The 20,213-nt window shown below is 41.5% G+C and overlaps 1 protein-coding gene across 1 annotated transcript in view; it reads right to left on the reverse strand.

Moving 5' to 3' along the window:
- The window catches only part of LOC124794633, a 188,879-nt gene that overhangs the window by 74,059 nt on the left and 94,607 nt on the right, over nucleotides 1-20,213 (reverse strand). The window contains exon 12 of the mRNA XM_047258140.1: nucleotides 10,276-10,504. Coding sequence (XP_047114096.1) covers nucleotides 10,276-10,504 — 229 coding nt within the window. The remainder of the gene's footprint in view (nucleotides 1-10,275; nucleotides 10,505-20,213) is intronic.

Consider the following 20,213-nt stretch of genomic DNA (forward strand, 5'->3'; position numbering starts at 1 on the left):
GTGCGGACTTTAATTTGATTCATGGTGTACATTAGAATATTGATTTTTTTTCTTTTTTTTGTGATTCCCCAGAGACTTTTTTCTCTGTCTGAAAATCTGTTCTACAGTTTGAACACATTATTCCCATTAATGTTGCAATATATTGTTAATTCACCTGTTACTGGACGGCAACAACATACCACACGACCCCCCCCCCCCCCCCCCACTCTACCAGCAGCAAGATTCTTACTTGTATGAGCAGTATTCGCTCAGTCCATAGCTATACAAAATCCTACCGCATCTAGGATGAGATAATGAGTAGGAATAGAAGTAAAAAGGTTAGTAAAAAAAAAAGGCCTTACATTAAAAAGGCAACAGACATTACAAGTTAATTGCAAAATGTTAAATGAACTGAAGTAAACTTTACATTTCTCTAAGCTAATTTTCTACAGCTGATATCACCGAACCTGGTTTTTTTGTGTTGGTAAGTGCTATTTAATAACATCAATCATCAACTTGGTCTGTGGAATAATTTTGTTTTTACAGATTTCAAAACAGTTGTATTGTGCATGTAACCTTAAAATCAGTAAATGGGAGTTTTCTCTCCGTATAAAGTTCTTTGTCGGTCAGTTAATCACATACGTAAATTCAATCAACATTTCTAATAATTCATACTTGAGCGACTAAATTAGAATATATTCGTATGTCTCTTGAAAATGAGCCATATGAAGGATGTTGCAACACTGCAGCCACACATGTAAACATCAAGAAAATGTGCAATATGGTATAGAATGAAATGTGCTTAGAACCGAATTAGCCACAAGTATGCCATAAGTATATTGGAGGGAGAGTAACATAGATTTTACATGGAGAATCAACTATGAGAATCTTTGGAGCCAAATGGAGGCAGCATTTTTTAATTATAATATTTAATTGTAACAGTCAAAAATAAATGTGAAAATGAATTTCACAGGTTGTTTGGACCACTTTGAAAATGATCTACTAATTTTGTGAAGTAATCTAGTACTGGGGATGAGACATGGATCAATCACCCCCTCAGTAATGAAACACAAATCAGGGCAATGAGCCAAAGTTGATGTCATTTCACAAAATAGGACTAAGTCAAATTTTATCTGCTGGAAAGATTATGGTCAGCATTGTCTGAGATGTGAAAAGGCTTTTCTTCATCTATTGCCTTGGAATCGATAAACCAGAAACCAGTAAATACTAGCAAAATCTTCCGTGCTAAATGGATTAACAAAACATGTAAAAAGATGACTGGAATACAAAAGGGAGAAAACAGAGGTGGTAGTAATTATTCTTTTACTTATTTTGTTAGTTAGGCTCTAGAATCATGATAATCTTCCAATGACTATAACAGTTCTCAATAAATTATTCCAAAATATATGATCAAGTTGACACATTGTTTATAAAATCCACATTTCGGTCACTGTTGCAAGTGACCTTCATCAGAATGACATATTTCCAGCGAATACATTACCTTGTTGAACGCCATTTTCAACAGTGACCAAGACATTAGTTTTATAAGCAACATCATGATCTCGTACATGTCTAGAAATATTTTGTTGAAGGTGATTATAGCCACTGAAGCCTACTCTTGCACATATTAATAGTTGTTATTTTTTCAAGGAAGATGTTTCTCTAGAGTTCACTGTGTCCAGCACAGCTCTCTAAATCTACATCTATACTCTGCAAACCACTGCAATCTGCATGGCAGAGGATACATCCCAATGTACAAGTTAGTAGAGCTTTTTCTCATTCCATTCACCTATAACGTGTGGGAAGCGTTTGATACCTCCATGCCTACTATTATTAATCTAATCTTCTCCTCAAGGTCTCTATGGAAATAATATGAGTCATCATTTAAAGTCACCAGTTCTTGAAACTTTTTAAGTAGTCATTCTTGGGATATTTTAAGTCTATCTTCAAGAGACTGCCAGTTCAGTTTCTTCAGCATCTCTCCGTGACACTCATGGGACCATTAGGTACTAGTTCCCAGTTTCTCATACCAAAAACTCTCAAAATTACATTATAGTCGTTCTGAAGATCTTTTGGTTTTAAGTGTCTTCTTTTTGTATGCCCATTTCCTATATATTTTTTTTTCTAAATTTCATGTATCGGGATAGTCTTGTTCTCGGATCAAGTCAAGGATGTTGAAGGTGTGTTTCATCCATTTAATTACCTTTTTTGCACAGTTTCCTTTTTTTATCTTTTTCTTTCACTTTTTTAAAAATGTGTTTCTTTTATTGGATTCTTTATGTTAACAATTTTGACCCAATATATTGTGTATGAACTTTCTCTCTTTTCTTTTTAATTCCACTAACAAATAACAAACTTCTTTGAGAAACGATATGACACTTGGATGTACACACACACACACACACACACACACACACACACACACACACACGATTTATGACAATTTTGGAGAGTTTAATTCTGGTATTTATGGAGAACTGTTTTCTATTGCAAATGTGTTGTTTGTCTCAAGAATCTATTTCTGGCTCCTGCTGTCAAGGTTTCTACTCTGTCACATATTTAAAGCTACTTGCATACGCATTTTAATGGTCTGAATGTGGAGCTTAGTGGGACTGTGTTTTCACAGATATTAAGCATTACTTTCACTTCTTCAAAAGATACTTGCAAGTCAGTTTGTGCTGCTACTTCTCTCAGTATGTTAATTTGTTCTGTCACTGTTTCACAATCTTCTGTCAATATGGCTATGCCATTTACAAAAGCTAAGCCTTCTATTTCTACACTACTCTTGTTAGTCTCAAGCATGAAAAATTTAAACATGGTCTGAACCTTTAATTTATTTTGCAATACTTGTATCTTCTTCTACTTCTTCTTCCCCCCCCCCCCCCCCCCCCCCCCCCACACACACACACACACAGGTGAATTACAGTGACAAAAGTGCATTTCCCTGCCAACCTACTGCTTTGCTTCAAATTGTTTATTGAACGTCCTTGGAATTTTATTTTGGACTCGCTATTAGTGAATGCTGTTTTTCATCAACTACCACTTCTCACAGTACGTTAAGAAGCACATCATGTTTAATTGAGTCATACGCCTCATTAAAACTGGTGGAGGTCAATATACGAATATATTACCTTTGTGCTGGCAGAAAACAGCTTATTGATGTTTCCAGGTGATGTCAATAACAAATAATATTTTTAATCAGGACAATGGATTGAACTGATAGGGCTAGAAGGACCAAACTACGAGGTCATCAGTAACTCCATCTTATATGTGTACAGCAGGAAAGGATACAGAAGACAAATCCTGATGAACTCAGTTGTAACCAAGAGTCAATAAAACCAAGAGAGAGAGAGAGAAGCAAGTAGAAGTGAGAGTGGGGTAAGAGGGTGAAGATGAGGGAAGTGTTCTGCTCAGAAAGCATCTGATGGCCCCTGAGACATGTTATGGGATTGGAGATGTGCCCTCTGCATGTGAAAGGCATTCCCTCACCCTCCATTACAACATGAAAACTAGCAACGTGGACAAGTTGGTAAGACCTCAGGGAAGAGTCCAATGATGACAAGACAGTAAATCAATGACAGATGTAAAAAAATAAGAAAAATTACAACGTGGGAAGGGCAGGAATCACACTGGACCACTGAGTAAGTGCAGATATGGGCCCGCTGGGTCAAAGCAGGTGACGAGGGAACCCCACCTATCCTTCAAGTAGCCAATGAGGCGATGTGACCTACCTCACAGAAAGGAGTAGAAACCACCCTTACATATAAAATGTAAGGCCAGACCAGTCACTTTGGCATCATCCGCTAGCACCAGAGCATCTGGTAGCAGGTTGAGAAACCAGTGCAGACAATGTGTTCTGAAACACTTCACTATCGGCAGGGAGATATCACATTGTAGACAGCAAAACCTAGAGACATCCTCACACAAACAGCCACAACCTCCAAAGTCATATTGAGTGGCAAATGTTCACTATAGACAAAGAGTCCAGAATGTACATGCAACCTCCGCCCAATGCTCTGTCACAGTCAGCTTGATTCTTAAAATAGCCCCAACAGGCACAGAGGGCTGGGGTTCACAATGCTCAGAACAAAGTTTCCTAGATGGCAATGCAACCATAAGGGGCATGCATAAGACAAATTTTAGCTCAGTCAGATGGTGGAAAAACCAAAACAGTTCTGCTGAAAGATCATGCTATTCGTTTCCAACACAGGGTTGAAGGAACCTATGAGGCATGTCATGCCCTAGTGTTGCCTGCTTGCCACTGGTTGCAAGGATACAGCATCATTACACATTGGTTCTGAGTCAGTTGGTGTGGGTGATGTGGTGCCACAGGAGCCACCAGGAACTCGGTATAGAGGTGGAACATGAGGGGTCTGGTGGCAAGTGGACCACCGGAACCTTTGTTGCCCTGGAGGTCTTCTTTTTGTCCGCCTTTTCTTTGGATGATTTCGATGTCTGCAAGAACTTAGTTTCAGGGTCAGGGGAAGAATGTTTAGCTTTACGACCAGCAACCTGTGTTTCCTTCAGCCACTGATTGATATTCAGTAGTAGATCTGCAGAATCCTGCGACAGGAGTGTTGGAGTGTTCCAAGGAACCTCTGCCTTGTGACAGACACTGGAGGAGGGTGTTGCACCTTTGGCTTCAGATGAAGATCAATATCCTTAGTGGGTGGGCAGTCGACACTCCAACAGTGGATGTGGAGGAAACAGGAGGAGGAGGGGCCCCAGGTGAGTGGAGGTAGTTTAGTGGCCCCAAGGGCCTGATGTAGACGGCACAAACGGTATTATAGCAGTAGCAAATGTCATCTCCATATGTACATAATGCAAATGATTACATTTTGTTTTGGCCTCCTGATATGCGAGTCGGTCAAGAGTCTTGTGAACAGGAGGAATGGTGCTCCCCACAGTTGACATAGCAGGATGGGCAGGGTTGGCCAGGTGGGGGGTGTGGGGTGGGGGTTGGGGTGGATGGCTACTGTGTTGGATTTTGGGCATAGCACAAGGAGCATTGGCAAGTTACAAGGAGAAGACATGTGCCCACTCGTGAATTTGCAGCACCGCATAGGAGGGACAACATACAGCTTCACATCACAGCGATAAACCATCGCCTTGACCTTTCAATAAATCGGTCACTTTCAAGCGCCAAGACGAGGACCCCAGTATCAACCCTATTGTCCTTTCGTCACAACAGGACATGATGGATGAAATGCATACCTTGTCACTCCAAATTGGCACATAACTTGTCATAGGTCTGTAAAGCACGTCATGGTGGAAGACGACATCTTATACCACACTGCGACTGTTGCAAGGCGGTGTTAGTTACAAGAATGTCACCTCAATTGCTTGTCACAGGTGAGCAGTGTCCGCAACAGAACAGGGGATGCTGTTTTAATCAGAACGGAATCACTTTTCATTTTCAAAATAGCTGCTACTTCCCAAACCTGTCCTCAAGGGGTTCAACAAATAATAATGGCTTTGTGGACTCCATAGCAAACTACGTGTTGTGGGGAGTATTTCTCTCCTTGTCTGTTTGCCCTCTATCCCTTGCATAGCAAAGCCAGGGAAGGAAACATTGCGGAATAATACTCCTCTGCATTGCATTAGTCCTTTCCTTCAAAAGAGACTGTTGGGGCCATGTTGCCACCAGTGGAAAAAACGTTTGTATCGTTTGTATTCGCAAGTCATCTGCCTTGGTGCCACCGCCTCTGAACATGGACTTTCCTCATGGGCATCAACCACCCACAGCAACAGCAAACTAGCTCGTTAATCATTGCTAGGAGTCCTTGTGCCCCAGCTACAATGGGCACATACTCCTTGGCATACCTGGGGAGTTTCCAGCTCAGGTACCAGTAGTACGATCCCTGCATGATCAGGGGGCTACCACCATGCAGTACCAGACAACCCCCCCCCCCCCCCACCCACCCACACTGGAATGGCTACGGTGTTGGGTTTACTGCTTTTGCCAAAATGGAAGGGTACAAAGACAGAAAGGCACAAAAAAATGGATTATACACAATATAATGAAAGATGAAAGGTTTTAGAAAGTGCCGGAAGACAGGATAGTGAGTGTTCAAAATCATAAGCCAAATCCACGCACAATTGGTGCCAAGAAGACTATCCAATGGAAAAGTACAGGGAGAAATGAAGAAGGATAGACTTGCAGCATGGAAAGGGAAGAAGCACTGTATGGGGCAGGCCCCGTGGCAGTCAAGCACAAAAAAAAAGAAATGGGAGCCCTCTGGCGGGGAATCAGGACAATTTGTCTGCCCACAAATCTACAGTGGTAATGGGAAAACTGATGGATTTTTATTAAAAATTGTAGGACAAACTACCATGTTACTTAGTATTATCATTATCTGGCTTCAACCTACTCTGAGATATAAAGATATTGTTGACTGGGAAATGTTCTGAATCTAATGAATGTGTTAAATTCAACTGAAAGGCTGTGACATATATATTCTGCTAATATTCCTGAATCACACTTCAAATGGAATGCACATGCAGTTGGACAAGATGCACTAGTGTCAAAGAGAAATGTTTGGGAAAATAAAGTAATTTTTTGACCTTAAGGGACAGCCTTTCCACGAATTAAAGGAAACTATGACGATTACTACTACTACTACTACTACTACTACCACCACCACGGGGTGTTCAAACAGTGAATTCATGCATTTGGTCTACACAAAAAGTACATCAGCTGCAAGAATCCCCTCTACACACTCAAGAACTGTGTGTCTGGTATGCATCATCACATAGCCAAATAGTCATTACATTCTTTCATGGCACAGTAATTAGTGAGCGCCACATACAGATGATGCAACAATATCTAAACATTATACTTGAAAATAAGTTCTTACCTGGCAAAGTGAACTGGTTACCTGGTCAGCATGGCAGCACCTTTATGTCAGAGGAGGAGGGAGAAGAGGCATTACTAGAGGACACTCCAGCAGTCTTGCGAGCAGAGAAACGTCACGTTTCACAGTTGTAAGTGCCACTGAGTGTACTCCCAGTTAATAAGAAGAATGAAAAAAGGCATACAATATATCTCACCATGGCTGCTCTCGATGCTTCATTGGCAGTAACCATAATATGATCTTCTTCACTGGAGGTTATCGGTATTCATTGAGCACTACAAACAGATGCTCCAACGTTTTCTAGACACTATACATGGTAATCAGCTATTACCCAGCATAGCAAACTGGTTGCTTGGTCAGCATGGCAGTACCTTCATGCCACAGAAACATGGAGAGGCATTACTGCCGTACAGTCCAGTACTCATATAAGCAGATCAATGTCACACGTTAAACAGTTGTATGTGCCACTGAGTGAAGTGTCCATTAATAAGAACAAAGAAATGGCATACAATTTATCTCACCAAGAGTGCTCTCATTGTTTTGCTGGCAATATCCATAAAATGACCTTCCCTCCTGAAATCACTGTCTTCCACAGCTGTGTCTGTTGACTCATCATCTGGAGTATCAATTGTCGATGAAAATCCTCCCTTAACGTTTCTATCTTTGACGGGTGTTCAATATGCAATGCAACACATTTTCTTCAGCCTGTTTTGGCTGATAAAATGTGGAATTTGTTGTGGGATATTGTGGAATATTTCCACTTCAGCCTTTATGACATTCCAATAAGTAGTCAAGCTATATGTAGCCTTCAAAACGGCATTTTCAATGGAAGGGCATTCCAAGCAGAGAGTAGTCACTGAGTTTCTTTTGGCGGAAAATCAGACCACCGCAGACATCCTTAGGCATCTGCATAACGTCTGTGAAGACCTGGCACTAAATAAAAGCATGATGAGTCATTGGGCGAGGTGCCTGTTATCACTGCAACACTGCTGCGCAAACCTGTCTGATCTCCCAAGTGCCCACTGGCCGCACACAGCTGTGACTCCTGCGATGTTGGAATGTGTGGACACACTTATTTGAGGTAGCAGACCGATCACAATCAAACACCTCGCTACACAATTGGGCGTCTGTTGGTAGTGTTGACACACACGTCCACTACTTGGGGTACTCAAAAGGTTTTTGCCTGTTGGGTTCCTTGTTGCCCAACACGAAACCATAAAGAGTAATGGAGGATCATCTGTGGAGGATTGCTTGCATGTTAAGAGGCTGCTTGACAATTTTTTTTTGTTTTGTTTATTAAACATCATCACAAGCAATGAAACATTGGTTCATCACATTGATCTGGAAACAAAACGGCAATCCCTGGAGTGGTGCCCGCCAGCTCTTCTTCAAAGAAAAATTTCAAAACTACACTCTCAGGCGGTAAATTCATGGTGACAGTCTTTTGGTACTCTGAAGGGATTTTTCTATTTCATGTCCTCCTTCATGCTGAAATGATTAAATCTGAAGTGTACTGTGCTACCCTCAAGAAATAATTTCTGCATGTTAATCACCACAAAAATGCAAACAAACTTCTCCTTCTTCATGGCAACGCAAGGCAAAGTATGTGAACCCAAGAGGAGCTGACAAAATTTCATTTTTTGGATTCCTCTTCCTCATTCATCCTAGAGCCCAGATCTTGTACCTTCCAACTTCCATCTGTTTGGCCCAATAAGGACGCACTCTGCAGGCATTACATTCTCACAATAGAAGGGTCACTGCCTGAGACTGCAGTCCTCTGTGTGTGTGTGTGTGTGTGTGTGTGTGTGTGTGTGTGTGGGCGCGAGCGCGTGTACAAGTGTGCATGCGTATGTGCCTATTGGTGATGAATGCTTTAATGGCCAAAAGCTTCAATTGTCAGAGTCCTTTGCTTGTGCCTATCTGTGACTCAGCATCTCCACTTATGGTGAGTAGCAACTTTCCTTATCCTAATATTGTTATATTCCATCCTGGATTTTCCACTATTAGATTCATATTCTTGACGTATTAGAACTATCGATCTTATTGTTTGCAAGATTCCAGATCAGTTCCGTAGGACTTATGTGCAGATAGTGTGACAGCAGTCAGAAGGGAACCAGTCTTCCTGTCAAATTTTGTCAATGCAATGAAGAGCAGATGGTTTGTGCTCCTTAAATAATTAATGCCAAAAGTTCAAATTTCCTTGTTTCTATGTACTTTCTGTCCATTTCTACATGATAGTCCAAAGTTTTTCTGTTACAAGTATAGGAGAGAAGTGAACGTGAAAAGAATTGTTACATGACACTATTTGACAATTCTCGTACCACACTGTAAATTTGCAACTTTTATTCACAGTGTTGTGTGTATGAATCCACAGTTTGTCTAAAGAAACTATTTAATTATGATGTTCATTTCTTTTTATAAAAAGTCTAATGAAGTATGCTATTTTTGTAACTGTGTTCTCATGTCCACACATAATTATTCGTTCATTCTGGAACCTTTAACAATGAAATTTCATAGGTGGAACAGCTTTTCTCAGAGTTTCTTTCTTAGCCTGGAGGTCTGCTTCTGTGTGACAAAAGCTGTGAAGTTTTTGCAAAGATCGTATTTCAAAAATTGTTGTCTAATAACACATTTATCTACTTCATGGATGAAATATTTATTATATGCATTTTACTTATTTTGCTTTAGTGCAGATACTAGAATTCTGATCGGCTCAGCACTGTGTCCCTCCTTCGATTTTTACACTACTGACACACTCAACTCCTGATTCTCTCTCTGTTGGTAAAATTAATGACTACAACAGCAAATTAATGTGGCTAGCCATGAAGGTATTTTCGGTGGTCACGTTTCACTCACATTCTGTGCTCACACTGCCAGCTAACAATGCGGATTACTTTGAAATGGAACATGACTCAACCAAGTAATGTGACCAACTGATTTCCCACTATGGCTGGTAACCACTCTACCTTGCTGTGTAATATAGTACTCGTGGTCCCAGCAAGACAATGTTACTGCTCATACAGTCAACAATAACAATATTCTTTCAGCTCATTCTTTTCATGGACAACCTATCCTAAAGGGCTGCAGTATACAATTGCCTGATTTATCCCACTTGATTTCTTCTTGTGGGGAATTCTTACGGATTCTGCTTACACAGCTCATCCTCACATTATTCTTGAACTGCACAAAGAAAGCGAACAATGTATGGCTGAAACCCCTCAATACATGCAGCGACATATTCTATCACGTGACTTGCAGCATATATGCCACTATCAGCTATTATTGTAAGCTAATATTTTTCCTATTAGGTTCTGTTGCTTTTTGAACACCTTAGCTACAATTTCTACTTCTACTGTTACTACTACTTCTATGTTACAACTACTATTACTGTTACTATTACTACTATACTAAAGAAAATCATTTACTACTCTTTTATTCAAACCTTGAAATTCTGAGGTGGAACAACACGGCATAAGCCAAATTTCTCTGCAATTGGTCGTATCTTATCTATGAACTCAAGGGGGTCCTGAAATTCTTTCTCAGTGGGTCGAAATGTAGGTGCTTCCACCAACTGTGCAGCACCACCTGGAGCTGGGAATGCTGATGAATTGATGGGTGTAATCACATAATTTGAATCTGATGACTTTACACATTTTGCCTTTGCAGGACCCCTAGAATTACAAAAAAAAGGGTAAAATAAACATTTACTACAATTTCATATGTTGAAGTGAGTTCTGCTATAAAACTAAATAACTTCTAACTACAGCATAACATACTATACGTGCAATGTAACTTGGCACTTAGTGCAGAATGGGGTGGGGCTCTGGAAGCAGTGGAACTGGTAAAAGTCAGCTGGTATTAAGTCATTTCCATCTTAGTAAACAATCCTCTTCATAATATTAATAGAAACAGCGATAAGATTTTGGCAACATGAAATCATTTAAGCAATTGTCACCTCTGTGTATCAACTCTGCTCTGCTTTCACAGAAATGTAGCTGCATGTTTGTTTTGTATGCTATCTGCCATGTAACCATTGCTATCACAAATTGCTTACATCTTTTCAACTGCGTCTTGTACTCGTCCACCGCAGCACTCGAGGTCACAGAACCAAGTTACGACACCTGAAGATGGGCATATAAGAGCTCGAAACCGGGCGTGTGATAAATGAAAGAACGTTATAATTCTAGCGGTATTTTCAACCTCTGGCTTACATCTTTGTTCCAAAAAGGAGTGCCCCCCCCCCCCCCCTCCCCGTGTAAAGTGCCAAGTTATGTTGCCTGTATAATATCAGACTATAAAAGGAAAATATATTACACTGCTTAAAGGTAAAAGTCATTTACGCTTTATCACACATTTATCTTCAAGTGAACTGTTGGCAATGAAAGACACTTTCAATATTAGTTAGTGAAAAAATTAAATGATTATTCTCCATGAAGTAAAAATCACATTTCTCCCCAAATTTAACAGTGAGACAGTATGAAAAGCTCATACATCTTAGTCATAACCACATAATGTAATTCACATGCATCACAGCTTGGCAAGTATACTAACAAAAACTGTATTTCAAAAAGGACCGATGTCATGGCTGAATAAAGTTTGGAATTGACAGGTAGGAAGAAAAGGATGCAAGATGAATCCAACTAAGGAACAAGTACACAAAGAATTTCTAAGCCCTCTTACAAAAGATATACTGCCTTCAAAAAAGTCACTCGGTAATTTTCAATACAGAAAATTGTAACTGGAACCTTGGGATTACTTAGAAAATGGATGAGGGAAAGGCTATGTTAGAGGTGAATTGCCATGGTGACAGGGTATATGGACATGAACTTACAAAATGCGAAAAAAGCAATTACAAATAGTACTACAATTGTGTGACTGCTGGAATCACTAACCAATTCTTCATTAAAAAAAAGGGCTCTAAGCACTATGGGACTTAACATTTGAGGTCCTCAGTCTCCTAGACTTAGAACTACTAACCTAAGGACATCACACACATCGATGCCCAAGGCAGGATTCGAACCTGCGACTGTAGCAGCAGCAGCACGGTTCCGGACTGAAGCGCCTAGAACCGCTCGGCCACAGCGGCCAGCAATCCTTCATTACAAATGGAATATTTTCACCTCATTGTATGACAAGTGCCATATTAATGTTTAAAGCATTCGTGCACTCACTTTTTACATTTGCTGAAGCCTGTGAAGCCTCAACCTCATCAAAAGCCCCAAGAGTAAGATCACAAAGATCTAGTACCCTGGGATTTTCCTCATGCTAGTGTTCTAACGTCATCTACACTGCCTCACAGAGACAAGAGGAGACTGATAATTGGACATTATTATAAATTTTGCCAAAAATTTTATAAATTCACTGAGTAATACAAAATGCCCAGATATCAATACAAAGCTTGAGGGGAAAATTCACACAATTTAGCCAGGTATGTTGTAAGAATATCTTACAAAAAAATTAAGTAATGTAAAAAACCTGTACAGCTGCAATGTACAAGAAATTGGCTTGCACAATGCTGCCCGCGCCCCTATTATTTGGTGAGTTGTCACCCTTGTTCTTTAAATTATTTATAAAAAATCACTAGTTCAAAATACGACTTGTACGAAAGCTACCATGTTATCAGCCTTGTTTATGTGTGTGTTGAGGACGCAACATATCTGCAGTTTGTTTAGTTGTTACCTTTACTCTTAAATTCTTTACATTTTCGTAGAATTTTCCATTAACATACACTCATGCTCATAAATTAAGGATAATTGCAGAATGTGGTGCCACACAACGTGGTACTACACAAAAGTGGCGCTAATAGCATAGGCACGTAGGAAACACACACGACACAGATCTGTAAGTCCACTATATTGGTGATACATTGAGAAAACCGTCCTGAAACACTTGTGCTACAAAATGCCACTGTTTCCTGCGCATGTACCCTGACATCAATATGGGATATGATCACCATGCTCATGTACACAGGCCGCACAATGGGTTGGCATACTCTGGATCAGATGGTAGAGCAGCTGCTAGGGTATACCTCCCATTTTTGCACCAGTGCCAGTCGGAGCTTCTGAAGTATTGTAGGGGTTTGAAGACGTGCAGTGATATGTCGACCGAGAGTATCCCAGACGTGCTCGATGGGGTTTAGTTCTGGAAAACAGGCAGGCCACTCCATTCGTCTGATATTTTCTGTTTCAAGGTACTCCTCCACGAGGGCAGCTCAGTGGGGCCGTGTGGTGTTATCCATCAGGAGGAAGGTGGGACCCATTTCACCCCTGAAAAGGTGGACACACTGGTGCAAAATGACATCCCAATACACCTGACCTATTACAGTTTCTCTGTCAAAGACATGCAGGGATGTACATGCCCCAATCATAATCCCACCCCACACCATCAAACCACAACCTCCATACAGGTCCCTTTCAAGGACATTAAGGGGTTGGTATCTGGTTCCTGGCTCATGCCAGATGAAAACCTGGCTAGAATCACTGTTCAGACTATACCTGGGCTCTTCTGTGAACATAACCTAGGACCGCTGTTCCAATGACCATGTACTGTGTTCTTGACACCAGGCTTTATGGACTCTCCTGTGACCAGGGGTCAGTGGAACGCACCTTGCAGGTCTCCGGGCAAATAAACCATGTCTGTTCAGTCGTCTGTACACTGTGTGTATGGAGACAACTGTTCCAGTGGCTGCAGTAAGGTCCCGAGCAAGGGTATCTGCAGTACCCGAGCAAGGGTATCTGCAGTACTCCGTGGCCGCCTGTGGGCACTGATGGTGAGATATCGGTCTTCTTGTGGTGTTATACACTGTGGACGTCCCGTACTGTAGCACCTGGACACGTTTCCTGTCTGCTGGAATCGTTGCCATAATCATGAGATCACACTTTGTGACACATGGAGGGCCTGTGTTACAACCTGCTGTGTTTGACCAGCCTCCAGTCGCCCTAGTATTCTACCCCTCATAATGTCATCAATATGTGTTCTTTAAGCCATTTTCAACACCCAGTCACCATTAGCATTCTGGAAACGTCTGCACACTTACTCACTGCACCGTACTCTGACCTGCACCAAGACACCTCTGCATATGTGGGCTGCTGCCAATGCCACCGTGCGACGACCGCAGGTCAATTACCGTATTTACTCGAATCTAAGCCACATTTTTTTTCCGGTTTTTGTAATCCAAAAAACCGCCTGCTGCTTAGAATCGAGGGCAAAGCGGGAGTTCTGAAAAATGTTGGTAGGTGCCGCCACAACTAACTTCTGTCGTCGAATATATGTAGCGCTTCACAGGCACAAAGATAAATACTGGCACCAAAACCTCTGCGTCAGTAAATAAATTTTAAAAAAGGTGGAAGACGAGCTTTTTTTCTCCACCCTGAGTTTTGACCACTGCATTTTCATACATTATCCAACGAAGTAAATACAAATTCCGTAGTGTTCATCTTCGAATGTAGCAGCATTTCAATGTACTACGAAAATCTGACTGGCAAGATTGTTTGGGATGTTTGTCAATATGGCCAACTCTGCGTTCTGAATTTTTTCCTACCTGTGAGAAGAGATGGTTGCTAATAGGAACTTTTATGAATTGTGAATCACATGCAGTATTCTCTTCACCATAATAGTAATACGAATATAAAAATTTTGCCATGAATTCTTTCGTGTTTGCTGCTATCTCATTTAAATCCTGTCTGCCTAATAAACTACGAAACTAGGGTGAAACAACAGCAAACGCGGTAGAATATACATATCATGTCATGTTTATATTCGTATTATTCTTATGCCGAATAGTGATACAGTCAGAAATGAAACACGGCAATTGATTAGATTTTTAAATCTAAGATGACTCTAATTTCTGTGCAGAATGTAATGTACAAAAGAGGCGTCTGCAAAAATTTTGAAACGGAGAAAATTTTTTCGCTAAACTCTTGTAAGCGGCGGTAGCGCGCACAAAAGCAAGCCATGCCGTGAGTGGCGACAGGTCGTAAACACTCATTATCAGAATGCGACAAACAATGCATAACACAGTACAGTAATGCATTTTCAGCTTTGAGTGGTGTAAACACCAATAACAAAGAGAACGGCACTTAACAGATCAAAGAAAAATAAGCAATCAATTCAAACCAAACGAAGCATGTGAAAAAGGAAGGGTTCCCGTATAAATACGAATGGAGTGCCTGACGCATAGCAACGGCTACCTGGTAAAGCTTAACTGCTAAGCTTACGACTCGAACCAAACTACTATAGCTGTATCGTCATTCATTCGACCTAAATTGTGTCTCATATTACAATGGACCAGCTTTGTTTCAATTTGGAGGTACGGCCTAAAACTTTTCTCTCCCCTTGAATTTCGAGTCTCAGATTTCAGGTGCGGCTTAGATTCGGGAAAAATTTTTTTCCCTCGATTTCGAGTCTCATTTTTCAAGTGCGGCTTAGATTCGAGTGCGGCTTAAATTCGAGTAAATACGGTAGATAGGTTTCATTTGGACTGATGCTTAAAGGTACTGATACTGGTCCTTGTGATATTACGCGCAGTAAAAATTACAAAATGTCTATGAAAGTTTAAATATTAAAATCAAGATATTGAGCACATCACAGTTCATACCTAAACTCATCACTGACTCATTAAAATTATCTTCCATTATGACATGGTCACACTGGTTCCTTTGCAATGAACTGGGTTATACCAAAACCCTGCATGCAGCCATTTAGCAGGCAAACTTGTGTAAAATAATGGCAGAAACCTATGAAGGATTTCTAATGCAGGATTTACTCTAGTAGTGGCATTAGACCAATGTAACTAATCCACTGTTATTCATACTTTTATTTCTGCCAACACAACTGCCTTCTGCCTTGTTTTTGAAATTTATATGGAGCTCTGAGAACAGGTGGAACGAGTCTTTCACTTTTATATACCAAGATATAAGAATGTAATGTTCGAAACATGTACAGTACATGAAATCTATACATACATAAATTACAGACTATGGCTGCAGTTTCTTTCTGTATGTTTGGGATAATCTCACCAAAACTGTAGCACCCAGTTCTCACTAATAGATGGACTGATTGATTCATGTATCTAATTTATAAATATTTTGTACAAACTGATCGAACTATGATGAATTAAAGCCAGCCATAACTGCAAAAACAATGCCATTCAAGATGGCAATTTGGGCCACAGCTTGTACCAAAAGAAGACGCACACCGACCTATACTTAAATGTGAGACAGCTGCCACCTCCCAGCTCAGAGGAATGGCATGCTCAAAAGGGCTTGCACCCTCTCTGAGAATGAAAGTTTCAACAAAGAACTTGAACATATGAGAGCAGCTTTCCTGAAGAATGACTTCAAGGAGCAGCAAATTTGAAGAGCCCTTGGTTCCATGCCCTCTGTACAACTGGCGGAATCAGAAGAGGATTCTCAGGGCATAGTCATTGCATATATTCCTTTTTGTGGCGTGTTATCTAGGAAGACAGAACGAATTCTCCAGAAACATCTCGTGAAAAATGATCTTGGACTACAGAAATCCAGGGTCTGTCAGATACTCTGCCAATGTGATAAGACATACATAGGTCAGATGGTGCATACTGTCGAACACCAACTGCGTACCAGATTGCAGCAGTTTAACAGATTGTAAGTCACAGAACATTGCCTGATAGAACTGCATGGAATGGACTATGACCATAACCTAGGTTCTGAAACAGATGTCCAACTTCTTGGACTGTGTCATTAAGATTCCAGTAATAAGGTAATCACTGATAAGTTGTGACAGCACGTACATCCCAAGTAGGCATGGGATCCTACTATCAGAATGATCAAGAAGAGAAATGAGATACCAGACATCAAACTGACATCGGGGGCAGGTGGAGAAATAGCAGAGGTGCTACCAGTATGCACATGTGGGTGCAAACCTAGTACGGAGCATCGTGTCAGCAGGATGAGTGGGGTTATGGATGCTGGGTGTGGACAGCTGACACAGCTGCTGATCAAAGGGAGAGGGGCAGGGGATAAAAGCACAGTGCCGGGCCCACCATCAGTCAGTTCATCAGAGTACCTGATGATGATAATGTGAATATTTGTTGAAATACTGTGCCCCTTAGACACTGACGTCCGGCAGTTCAGTTCACCTGTGAACCATTTTGGAATGACATTGCCATATAGCGGCACAGCTGCCATGACTCCAGAGAGCAGTGAGGCTTGAGTTGAATCCAAGTCAGGCCTTGTAGTCTACAAGTAAAGTGCACATCTGAAAAGCAGAAGGTTGTGGGATTGAACATACCCGGATTGTAGATTTTTTTTTTTAACTCAGCATTCACCTCTGTCTTTTAACTTAGCATTCACCTCTCAATGACGTGGAGAATCACCAGAAATGAATTGTGGTTACACACACACACACACACACACACACACACACACACATTCTCCTTCTATACATGTTATAAATTAAAGTCCCCCCTCCCCCCTCCTTTTTCTGCCCATATATGAAGGCTAATCAGAGGAACTGCCATAGTGATTTTGATACAGCTTTCATTAACAGATAGGCTGATTCATGAGGCAGGTTTATGATGTGACTTACCATACGAAAGCGCTGGCAGGTCGATAGAAACAGACAGACAGACACATACATACACACAAAATTCAAGCTTTCGCAACAAACTGTTGCCTCATCAGTAAAGAAGGAAGGAGAGGGAAAGACGAAAGGAAGTGGGTTTTAAGGGAGAGGGTAAGGAGTCATTCCAATCCCGGGAGCGGAAAGACTTACCCTAGGGGGAAAAAAGGACGGGTATACACTCGCACACACACACATATCCATCCACACATATACAGACACAAGCAGACATACACTCCTGGAAATGGAAAAAAGAACACATTGACACCGCTGTGTCAGACCCACCATACTTGCTCCGGACACTGCGAGAGGGCTGTACAAGCAACGATCACACACACGGCACAGCGGACACACCAGGAACCGCGGTGTTGGCCGTCGAATGGCGCTAGCTGCGCAGCATTTGTGCACCGCCGCCGTCAGTGTCAGCCAGTTTGCCATGGCATACGGAGCTCCATCGCAGTCTTTAACACTGGTAGCATGCCGCGACAGCGTGGACGTGAACCGTATGTGCAGTTGACGGACTTTGAGCGAGGGCGTATAGTGGGCATGCGGGAGGCCGGGTGGACGTACCGCCGAATTGCTCAACACGTGGGGCGTGAGGTCTCCACAGTACATCGATGTTGTCGCCAGTGGTCGGCGGAAGGTGCACATGCCCGTCGACCTGGGACTGGACCGCAGCGACGCACGGATGCACGCCAAGACCGTAGGATCCTACGCAGTGCCGTAGGGGACCGCACCGCCACTTCCCAGCAAATTAGGGACACTGTTGCTCCTGGGGTATCGGCGAGGACCATTCGCAACCGTCTCCATGAAGCTGGGCTACGGTCCCGCACACCGTTAGGCCGTCTTCCGCTCACGCCCCAACATCGTGCAGCCCGCCTCCAGTGGTGTCGCGACAGGCGTGAATGGAGGGATGAATGGAGACGTGTCGTCTTCAGCGATGAGAGTCGCTTCTGCCTTGGTGCCAATGATGGTCGTAGTCGTGTTTGGCGCCGTGCAGGTTAGCGCCACAATCAGGACTGCATACGACTGAGGCACACAGGGCCAACACCCGGCATCATGGTGTGGGGAGCGATCTCCTACACTAGACGTACACCACTGGTGATCGTCGAGGGGACACTGAATAGTGCACGGTACATCCAAACCGTCATCGAACCCATTGTTCTACCATTCCTAGACCGGCAAGGGAACTTGCTGTTCCAACAGGACAATGCACGTCCGCATGTATCCCGTACCACCCAACGTGCTCTAGAAGGTGTAAGTCAACTATCCTGGCCAGCAAGATCTCTGGATCTGTCCCCCACTGAGCATGTTTGGGACTGGATGAAGCGTCGTCTCACGCGGTCTGCACGTCCAGCACGAACGCTGGTCCAACTGAGGCGCCAGGTGGAAATGGCATGGCAAGCCGTTCCACAGGACTACATCCAGCATCTCTACGATCGTCTTCATGGGAGAATAGCAGCCTGCATTGCTGCGAAAGGTGGATATACACTGTACTAGTGCCGACATTGTGCATGCTCTGTTGCCTGTGTCTATGTGCCTGTGGTTCTGTCAGTGTGATCATGTGATGTATCTGACCCCAGGAATGTGTCAATAAAGTTTCCCCTTCCTGGGACAATGAATTCACGGTGTTCTTATTTCAATTTCCAGGAGTGTATATATATATATTTTTTTTCCTGTGACGAACGACAAGTGTGTTAGGTTGACAGAATGAACCACTGATGGAACATGCTCTCAAACAAAAACAAATCAGTTATCGCAAATTTAGCTGTCCCACTTGCTATTGAACAACTAATTAATGATACTAAAGAAGCACACATTATGAAAGTGTAAATGACTGTCTTATGCTATTTTGTTTATTTTTTATGTATTTTACATTGTGGTGTCATGAATACTGCTTGCAGCATGTGCCTTTAGTCTGAAGATAGCTACAGGCTGCTTGAACTTTGTTACAGCATTGTGAAATGCTCATTTTATTGTATGGTAAGAAATACATAAGAATAAAAGATGTTCAAAATATTTCAGATTACTTGTCAATTCTCCAGCAACATCAATTTCAGTTCAGTTCCTTTATTTGTTTATTCAGATAAAAGTACTGTAGTTATTGTCAAGAACCATCATCAATTTCACTTAACTACAAATACTGTAAGTTATTTTTATAATTGGTTTTTAAGTCAAAGAACATTATTAACCTCCTACTTTGTCCACATTAAGCAGCAATATGTAGGGGGGATATGGTTGAAAATTCAAAAGTGTCAGCATTTCTACTCACTTGTTTGGAATGTTTAGAGCAATATTTTGAAAATGTGATCTTACTTAAAAATAATGTACGAATACTACAAATGATGTCAAATTTGGTGAAGTATTGTCTTCAATCTACATTACACAATTTACGATTCTTAGTAATTCACAAGACAAGTGAAAAACACATAATGACAATTTTATAAAACAGAAACAAACTAATTCATCCTCAACAAAATGGCTCCTACCAGTCAATTGCTACCATGATACACAGAACTCAGAAATGGGGCCACCAGATGTAAAATAGTCGAAATTCCCTTACAGATTGAAACTGTCTCATTAAATAGAAGCTCTAGCTGCTTAAAAATTTATTTTAATAATTTTTTATGTAAGTGAAAATCACTCCTTGATCAGCATTTTTTGCTAAGTATGTGCCTGATTACATAATTCTTTGAATCTGCTGAGTTTGTAAACAACAAATCATGATATGGAGAATGTTGGAAAAGTATCTGATTTTTTTTTTTTTTTTTTTTTTTTTTT

This window comes from Schistocerca piceifrons, chromosome 4 (assembly GCF_021461385.2).
Source record: "Schistocerca piceifrons isolate TAMUIC-IGC-003096 chromosome 4, iqSchPice1.1, whole genome shotgun sequence".
Classification (NCBI taxonomy): domain Eukaryota; kingdom Metazoa; phylum Arthropoda; class Insecta; order Orthoptera; family Acrididae; genus Schistocerca; species Schistocerca piceifrons.